The sequence below is a fragment of the Prunus mume genome, linkage group LG8 (assembly GCF_029339155.1).
Source record: "Prunus mume cultivar Tortuosa linkage group LG8, ASM2933915v1, whole genome shotgun sequence".
In the NCBI taxonomy this organism is placed as follows: domain Eukaryota; kingdom Viridiplantae; phylum Streptophyta; class Magnoliopsida; order Rosales; family Rosaceae; genus Prunus; species Prunus mume.
Genome location: NC_142705.1, coordinates 17,102,190 through 17,111,966, shown reverse-complemented (window position 1 = coordinate 17,111,966; position 9,777 = coordinate 17,102,190). Strand labels below are relative to the sequence as shown.

General features: G+C 34.6%; 1 protein-coding gene across 3 annotated transcripts; it reads left to right on the top strand.

Annotated features, from left to right (window-relative positions):
• Positions 1-3,330: 3,330 nt before the first annotated feature.
• On the top strand, positions 3,331-7,713 carry SIB2 (VQ motif-containing protein). Of its 3 annotated transcripts, none has more exons than XM_089043635.1 (3): positions 3,331-4,001; positions 6,410-6,556; positions 7,256-7,713. In XM_089043635.1, the coding sequence occupies exon 1, from the start codon at positions 3,467-3,469 to the stop codon at positions 3,932-3,934; it is 468 nt and encodes a 155-aa protein (XP_088899761.1). In that variant the 5' UTR covers positions 3,331-3,466; the 3' UTR covers positions 3,935-4,001; positions 6,410-6,556; positions 7,256-7,713. The 3 variants fall into 3 exon arrangements, with proteins under 3 accessions (XP_088899761.1, XP_088899760.1, XP_088899759.1); XM_089043634.1 differs by having other exon boundaries at positions 6,410-7,389; positions 7,549-7,713; XM_089043633.1 differs by having other exon boundaries at positions 6,410-7,713.
• The last annotated feature ends 2,064 nt before the right edge of the window (positions 7,714-9,777 follow it).

Sequence of the window (9,777 nt, the reverse complement as noted above, 5' to 3'; positions counted from 1 at the left end):
ATGCTATATGCTCGATTGATTATGGTAAACATTATATTGCCGCTTGTGTCTTGTCTTTGATATATATATATATATATATCCATTAATTTTATTTGAGGTACCTACAATCTTTTTAATGATCCAAACTATCTTCTTTAGGTATTCATTCATAGATCATCCTTACAAAAATTAGACATCCAATTGTGTCCTACAAAATCAATGAACACGCTTCAAGAAAGATTAAAATTTCTATAACTCAATTGAGTGATTAAATGATATCGGATTTAGTGATTTTTTGTAGAAATGATCTTTGAATGAATATCTATAAAATATATCTATGATCCTCAATTGATATATATATATATATATATATATATATATATATCTTCTATTGAGGGATTCTTCAAATAATTTATAAAGTTTTTTATTTATTTATTTATAAAAATCAACAATTACATATTTTTGTTATTTTTAAAGTGGTTTATAATTTTTAAAAATTATTTTTATAAACTTTGTGAAATATAGTGATTAAATTAGCTAAATTTGAAACGCAATGATAAACTATATTTCGGGCATAAAGACATTGACCAAAAAGGTATTGAACTCACCCAAAAAACACAGCCAAGAGTATGGCTGCAGATATTTGAAATTTGACTTGAGGCTCATAATATTCAGGTGGTCATTTCATTTGGTACTCAATGAAATTATTATGGGGAGTGAGGACCATGCACAAGTGGCGGACACCGAGCAAAGTGGTAGGGGAAGAAGCTGCACTTGAACTAAGGGAAAACTCGTTTGGCTTTTTCTAGGAAAAATACAAGATTTGGAAACCCCCCAAAAGCCATGGATTTTAACGTTTTCTGCTTTTTCACATTCATATATAACTCTTTTAGGGGGCATTTCCTATAAATAGAACTTTCATATTGTGTTCCATGTATGTTGTCAAATTCATTAGTGCAGTATAACTAAAAAAGCATATTGTACAGTAATGCAGTGATTTTTACACTCCACGTTTATTCTCATGCACTCTTTCTTCCTTTTAAAAGTATTTTTATATCATTTTCTTGTTTACATTCTCATTTATGCTTTTTAAAAAAAAAAATTTAAACTAATCATTTTTACGTTGATTGGGTTATTGCAGTGAGATGTGAGACTACCATCGGACTCAGGGTGTGGTTGGGTAATTTTTATGCAGTCACAAGTAGAGTGCATAAGGATAACATAGGAGTGTACCAATGAGGTATTAGTTGGATTGGGCAATGCCTTTGGTTTGATCCCAAATGGATGAGAAAAACTCTCATAGAACGAGAATAGCACTTTTTGCTATATTTGGCCAATAACGCAATAACACGTAGGATAACTTTTCCACATATCATTGTGTCATTAGCCGAGGATAGCAATATAGTGTTATCCCTATTATAGGTAAGTTTTTTCCCAAGTGGACGTTGGTTCAAGTCCCTATGGTACCCGTGCATACGGCTTTCTCCTCACATTCCTAACTTTGACCTCAAAAAAAGAAAGTAAAATGATAACAAAATTAAAGGATAAAATTGGTAAGACAAGCTACAAAAACAATTAATTCGAGTTTGGTGGTCTTAGGGGAGTCTTCATTTATTAACATTATCTGGCTAGAAAAAAGAAAATTTGAGTTTGTAGAAATTGATAATTAGATAAATTTATTTTGAAAGTGAACTTTATTGTATCTCAAAATTAGAAATTATGGGATTGGCTAAATTAATGAAGTGTCAAAGTTTTTTTTTTTTTTTTTTTTTTTTCCATTGGAGCTTGGCTAAAGTTGAGCATTGTGGATGAGAAACCATCTCATTCATTGCATTTGCAAGCCTAGGACGAGTTAGGAGGTTCAGGAGGTCCCCCACCCTCCTTGTCGCCCATGCTTTCTTGGTATTTAATTCCTTCTACCATACGGCAGATGATATCTTTTTACTGTAGAGCGGCGGCTTTTTAGTCTGTCTCTGCAACTTGGCTTCACACTCAATAATGAAACATCACTTTAAAAAATGAAAAAGAAAAGCCAACTCTAAATAATTATGTTTAATATATATCCATCAACAGTCACAGTCATTTCACATCAAGGGCGAAGCCATAGAAGTGCAAGGAGGTGCAATACAGCTGCATTCTTTACTCATCCAAAAAACCCTTGGAGGTGTCAGAATTTGCTCCTTTGCTAGTGCCTACTAACTGTTCGAGTAAACGCCTCATCAAACATCTTCTTTTGTTGCTCACAATACGAGATCCCTCAAATAAGTGAGGGACACCCTTATAGGCGCTCACTCCACATTGTATTTTACTAATCCAAACTATCTACTTTTTAGATCATTTCTGTAAAAAACAAAAAAAAAAATCATTTGAATTCGATATCATTTAACCACTCAATTGATTTATTGAAATTTTAGTACTTTCTTGAAATACCGTGTTCATTAATTTTGTAGCATATAATTGAATGTATAAAAGATTTTCGATTTGTCTAATTTTTTGCGAAGATGATCTATGAATATAGATTTAAAAAATAGATTATTTGGATTATTGATATTTTTTTTGTAGGGGACCTTAAATGGTGTTTCCTCAAATAAACACTATTTGAGAGATTGGGAGCTCAGCCGTTGGATCTCGAGGTATGATCAATTATGATTTGTTTGTTTAATTGATAATTTGATATGCATTTTGATTAAATTAATTGATATTAATTTTCGTTAGATGAATTGATATTGATTTTTGTTACATTGAAAATCCTTAAATGAGGGGCGCGGTATACACACACACCCATACAACCTGTGGATCCGCCATTGCTTCACACAAGCTCTTGGCTTAATGGTGAAAAATGGTCGAAGCTCGAATTTTCGTTTTTCAATAAAAAATTATAATAATAAGTAAAGAAAACACCAAAAATTTGAAATCACATGACGAACTTTGGATCAGTACCTCGAGCCAACTCGGCAAGTTCTGGAAGCCGAGCCGAGTGAAGCCGACGGACCAGTGCAAAATCTGCTGGTTATTAACTCTCACTCATGTGACGTCATCGTGTCAGGAGTCGATGAGGTCACGACATCTAACCGGGGACTTGGATGATGCCACGTGGTCGAATTATTGGCACACTTATGGCACCGAAATCCCGCGCAAGTGAACGTTTCCCACGCTCTCCTAAGCGCGTGTTGTTGTTACATTTTCCAAGGCATCTGTGAGAAAATTGTTTCAAACGCGCATGGGGCGATTGGGGCAAGTACCAATTTGGCACCCCCTATGATTTTTTGGTTAGTTTCCAATTGAATACGTCCATCAAAACGTCCACTTGATTTTTATTTTAATTTTCCTTTTAATTGTCCTTCACTTTCTCTCTATTTATCCATCCAAACACTTTCTTTCCGGGAAAGTCCAGGAAAATAATAACCTACTTAACCCCTCTCATCATAATCACCAACTTATACACACACAAAACTCTTTTTAGCTGAAGCCCTTTTGTCCACTAGAAATGAACAACAATTCTACCCAACAAAGCAATGGCCATGGCCACCAAATTTCCAAGCCCAAAAAAAAAGGCAAAACCAAGAAGCAGGGGATCAAAGTGGTTTACATCTCCAACCCAATGAAGGTGAGGACGAGTGCCTCAGAATTCAGGGCTCTGGTTCAAGAGCTCACTGGCCAAGACTCTGAGCTCCCGGACCCAGCTAGGTTTTTGGAGCACTCATCTGCAGAAGACAACAATTCGACGGCCCAGATTGTTGGACATCATCATCTTCTTCGTCATCATGATGCATTGGATCTAGTGGTGGCTGATGCTGCTTCTCCTCCTGCCCAAGAGCAGCCTGCTGAGAGTTCAAGCTCAAATGTGAACACCCAATACCCTGATGATGAGCTTTATGATGATCTTTTTGTGCCTGAAATGATGGATAGCTTTGGGGGGTTTTTGCCCTCCAGTGTCTTGTATGGATCCTCTTAACTGCTCCTTTTGCTTAATGTTGATGTGTGTGCTTCAAAATTAAGCCACCCATATGCAATGTAATTTGGTAAGTTTTTCTTTTTCTTTTTCTTTTTCTTTCTCTTTTATTAAGCTTATTTATAACTCTTGTGCTGTTTGTTGAATCTTAATTCTGCTAATTAATTATTTAATTGTCTCTCATATATATATATCTATAGTTCTACCTGTCTTTTTTTTTAATTGAATCTAAATATATCCATGTATATGTTGATAATGATAGTTTGTGGGTTTTTGTTAGAATTTAAACAAAAGAACTAGGGGTTCAATAAATCACTTAGCTAGGTCTCAAATAAAAGTTTCACAGCCCTTCCAGTGCTGGCATGAAGATCAACGCTGGAACTCACTCACTCAGATATACATACATGTATACATATACACACACACATATATATATATATATATATATATATATAATATTGCAGTGCTTGGCTACTTGCATTCGTGTGGTGATGGGTATAAAGGTACTACTAGCCTGTGAGTTTACGATATATATTTGTCCTTTACATATACTTTCCAAGGGTTCCTTTTCTACTTTTGGCTTGTTGTGTGATGATATGGTTTATCAGCCTTAATCAGTGCTTTTAATTTATGTACTATAAGGATGTTTTACATCATGAGCAGGAACCATGAAATTGATGCACCAACGCACACGCATGAAAGAAAATGTCTCTCTAATTAATCAGCAGAAAAGACAACTAATTTTGATTTCAGTTCATAGATTAGAAACCACAGATTAGGATGTAAATGGTCAAAAAGGATAAAAAAATCAAAAACATCATGCCCAAAAAGTATCAAAAATTCAAGTCTGAGGGTAACCATCGCGATAATTAGATGAGAGTCGTGTCTGATGTGACTATGAGACAAAATCAAACACATCATGCCCAAAAAAAGTATAAAAAATTCCTCTTCATCATGCCTTTTATCTGCACATTTTTCACCTCTTTGTAGTGATCCAGCCGAGTTCATAGAAAGTAAAACATGAGGAGAGAGAGAGGTCGTTCTGTATCTTGTGCCCCAAGATGCAAATATATAAGATTCTGCCCTAGGGAGGATATTATTAACACAGAGATTTCTCCATTGGATGGAAGCGTAAGCAACTTGAATTTCAAGTAATAATGGTAATTCTCCTAAAGGTAAAAAGGATTTATTTAATCTTTATTCTCACTTTCATGGAAGTTTTGCACATATCAATAACGAACTATATGAGTTTCTCCAATTGCATTTTCTTTTAAAAAAACTGAATCCAACTATTAGAAGACAAATTGATTACAGAAGGCTGAGGCGGTTTACATGGTATTAGATAATTTACTTTCTATTTCTGTTAGAATAATTTGGTTTACTAATGCAAAGCCTTGGGTCGTCGTTTTATAGCGAGCATAGATTGGTGTTATCAGCATTGATCTATACTAATCATATATGTTGCAGGATTTTTCTAAGCTTAAACCTATGTAGATCCTAGAAAGGAATGCTTAAAATAGAGAATGGACGCAAGCATGAGAGAGAGAGAGAGAGAGAGAGAGAGAGAGAGAGAGAGCTTTTCAAATCCTAGGGGAAACAATGTTCTTTGATTTTTGGTAGATCTATGTCAATCTGCTCATGTTCATTATTAAAGAGAACTCCATCAACTTAAAAAAAAAGGCACATACTGAAATAAACCAGAAATATCTCTAAGAATGTGATAATAAACCAAAAAATTAGCGCAATATTTCCTCTTCGCCTCCCAAGGCATCTCGTCCTATTCGACTTAAGAGTGCAACTATGCTCATTTTAGGGCATTTACGTCATTTTTGAGGTCCGTCGTCATTTTGATTTTGGACTTTATCTGCATTTCTTTTGGGCTCTAGCTCTCAAACTTTGGACCCTTATGAGTACTGTCTTAGGGAGAGTTTATTCAAGCAAATATTTCTTCAATACGTAAGAGTTAGGTTATTCTTGTAAACTCTTTGTGAATTGAACATCCAAGACTTTTTACCTAAATTGACCTTGGTGCCTTCATGAATTCATGTCATATGTAAAAATTTGTTTTATGTAAAAATATTGGCAAGTATAAAAAAATGGTTTTTCGGAACAATCATTTTCTCAAGTTAATTTTTGGCTGCTTTTATTCCTTGCAGATAAAAAAAGAAAACTTGATTTTATGAGATTTTAGTATGAAGTATATATTGACTTAATGGGCCATAAATTTTAGCCTAAATCGCATTTTGCGCTAAAACCGATTTTTCATATTTTGATTTGGTGAGAATTTGATTTTCTAGTATTTTTATTTGAATCCAATTTTTTTTTGGGGGGGGGGGGGTATACTTCCTTATTTACCTTATTTAACTTAAGTAAATGGAGTAATATATAAATAAATGAAAGTAAAAAGACAAAGACATTTACTTAAATGCTGAAAATGGAAATAAGGTAATCTGTACAATGTCGTTGTCTTGACATCAGGAAAACAAAAACAAAGGAAGCACTGAGCGAAAGCAGCCCGCACCTGCCTGTTGTGCTACGCCCTCTGGAGCATTTCATCAAGCAATTTGTGGGCAATTTGCAGGGGTCAACATCTTCGCCTCCAAAGGTGGATTTGGGTCTTGAAAGGTCAATTAACCCCTCGTGCCTCTATGTGGATTTGCCACTGCACACACACACACACACACACACACACACACAATATATATATATATATACACACACATACATGTGAAAAAAGTTTGGGGGCCATGTGCCACTCACACCCCAGGGTTGGGAGAAACACTTGTGTGGAACTAGGATAACACTATTTTGCTATTCCTAGCCAATTATCGTGTCGAATGAAAAAATTATCACTCATTACATGTCTTGATTGATCGTATTTGGCTAGGGAAAAGAAAATCCGAGTTTGTAGAAATTGATAATTAGATAAATTTGTTTTGAGCGTGAACTTTGTTGTATCTCATAATTAGAAATTATAGAAATGATGGGATCCGCTAAATTAATGAAGTGTCTGTATATTTAATTTTGTACCATTGGAGCATTGTGGATGAGAAACCATCTCATTCATTGCAATTGCAAGCCTTAGGACGAGTTAGGAGGCCCCCCACCCTTCTTGTCGCCCGTGCCTTCTTGGTATTTAGTTCCTTCCACTATACGGCAGATGATATCTTTTTTCTGTAGAGCGGCGGCTTCTTAGTCTGTCTATGCAACTTGGCTTCACACACAATATTGAAACATCACTTAAAAAATGAAAAAGAAGAACCAACTCTGAATAATTTGCTTCCCTCTAATGTTAATTTATGTTTAATTTATATCCATCAATAGTCACAATCACTTCACACCAATGGCGAAGCCATAGACGTGCAAGGACGTGCAATGTAGTTGCACTCTCTCTTCGTTGAAAAAAGCTTTGGAGGTGTCGGAATTTGCTCCTCCATTAGTGCCCGCCAATTGTTCGAGTAAACACCTCATCAAACATCTTCTTTTGTTGTGCAAAACGCGCTTATATATATAGGGAGCCTCAGTTTAGGGATCCCTCAAATAAGCTTATTTGAGGAACACCCTTATAAGGCTCACTCCGTATTATATTTCACTAATCCAAATTGTCTATTTTGTAGGACCACTCAATTGAATTATTGAAAATTTAGTACTTTCTTGAAGTACCGTGTTCATTGATTTTGGAGGATACAATTGGATATCGAAACGGTTTCCAATTTGTCTAGTTTTTTGTGAGGACGATATATGAATGTAGACTTATAAAATAGATGATTTGGATTGTTGAATTTTTGTTTGTAAGGGACCCTTAAGGGTGTCCTTTAAATAAAATTATTTGAGGGATCCCTCAAATAGTGTTATTTGAGGAATGGAGCTCTCAATCATTGGATCTTGAGGTATGATTAATTATGATTTATTTGTTTAATTGATAATTTTATATGAATTTTGATTAGATTAATTCATATTAATTTTCGTTAGATGAATTTATATTGATTTTCGTTATATTGAAAATCCTTAAATGAAGGGGGCGATAAACTCACACACAAATGCACATACTAGGCTTCGAATCCAAGACCAACTTGGGGGGAGTCAATTGCCCCAAATCACTACATTAATGAGGCACCGATTAGCCCTTTTCAATTTGGCCTTATCCTAAAAAAGTTGTGGATCCGCCATTGCTTCACACTCTTGGCTTAATGGTGAAAAATGGTCGAAGCTCGAATTTTTATTTTCTCAATAAAAAAATTATAATAATAAGTAAAGAAAACACTGAAATTATGAAATCACATGATGAACATTGGATTAGTACCAGGGGGAAAACAATGTTCTTTGATTTTTGCCGGATCTATGTCAATTTGCTCTTCTTTGGCAGTTGTTTTTTCTCTGCCACTAATCTGGGCTGGTTTTGATTGTGCCTCATTTTGTTGTTGTTTGGTTATGGTATATTTACTATTCATTAGTGCATTGGGGCCATGGAATAAATAGGTAGCACTCTCTATGTCACGTCATTGAGAAAGATTAGAGGCGGTTGTTATTCATTTTGTTTAGTTTTTTAGTTTTGGTCTAGTTTGTTCAGTCAAGTCTAGAAATTTTATGAGTTATTTGTATTTTTTTTCTTTCATAATTCCAGAAACTTGGTTAAGTTTGTTGAGTGTTAGTAGTCTCTTTAAGAGAGTCATGCCGATTAGTGATCGGTTTATCCTTGATGTAATTGGACTAAATATGGGGAAACTGCGGCAGATGTGAACCTTGAGTCCAACAATAGAAAAGGGGTATAGAAAAGTTATTTTTTAGAGTGATTCTCTCCAAATCATTTCAGTTGTTGACTTAGGTCACTTGGAAAGGTTTTACATATGTTCACTATATAGTAAATGAGATAGCTCCCTTTACAATCTTTGTCATTTGTACTATTTTTTCCTGTTGATCAAATGAATTTTTCTCGCCTTTTCTCTCACCTTTATAAATAAAATAAAATAAAAATAAAAAGCAAAGTTGCAGCTATCTACGGGTATACTAGGAAGTATGTTGCGCATTTAACAAATATATATATATATATATATATGTGAAAACAGTTTGGGGACCTGTGTTGTGGCATCACTCACAACTCGTGCTAGGAGAAATACTTGTGTGGAACGAGGATAGTACTGTTTTGCTATTCTTGGCCAATTACGATGCGAAGTAGAAAAATTATCACTCGTAGCATACCGTGATTGACCGAAGACAGCAAAATAGTACCATCCTCATCTTACACAAGTATATATAGGCTAGGTGGTAGCCATATTTCTCTTTAAAGAAAGATGCCTCAAGTTTTAGTTTCCCTATAATACTTAACTAATCATTATATAAACAATACTTAACTAATCATTATATAAACAACAAAAACTGACAAATTGTATTCGATAAATTCAAGGTTTGACATGATGAAAACCCATTAAATCAAATTAGATATCCTAAAAGAGAAGGGTTAAATCCTAAAACTTATGATTGAACAAAAAAAAGAGTATTTTTTTTTAAGTTTTAATGTAGTGTTCAGATCGATGGAGGAACCAAACCATGTCACGTTTGGATGAAGTATATGTATCACCCATGTTTGCAATAGTTTTTTCTTCTTATTATTTTCTAAGCTGTCCACGCAGATCAAATTTCTATATTCATGTTTGTTGTTCTATACGATTATAGAGACACATAATAGAGGTGTTTTTATGTTATTTTGTTTGGGAGGTGCAGTGGTACTCTTTTTCCTAGACTGAATTTTCCTCCTATGGGCATTTTTTATGACAAAATTTGAACAAGGCCAAATTGTCGGCCTCCATTTGTTGTAAACACTTCTTGTTTGTAGTTGACAATTATGA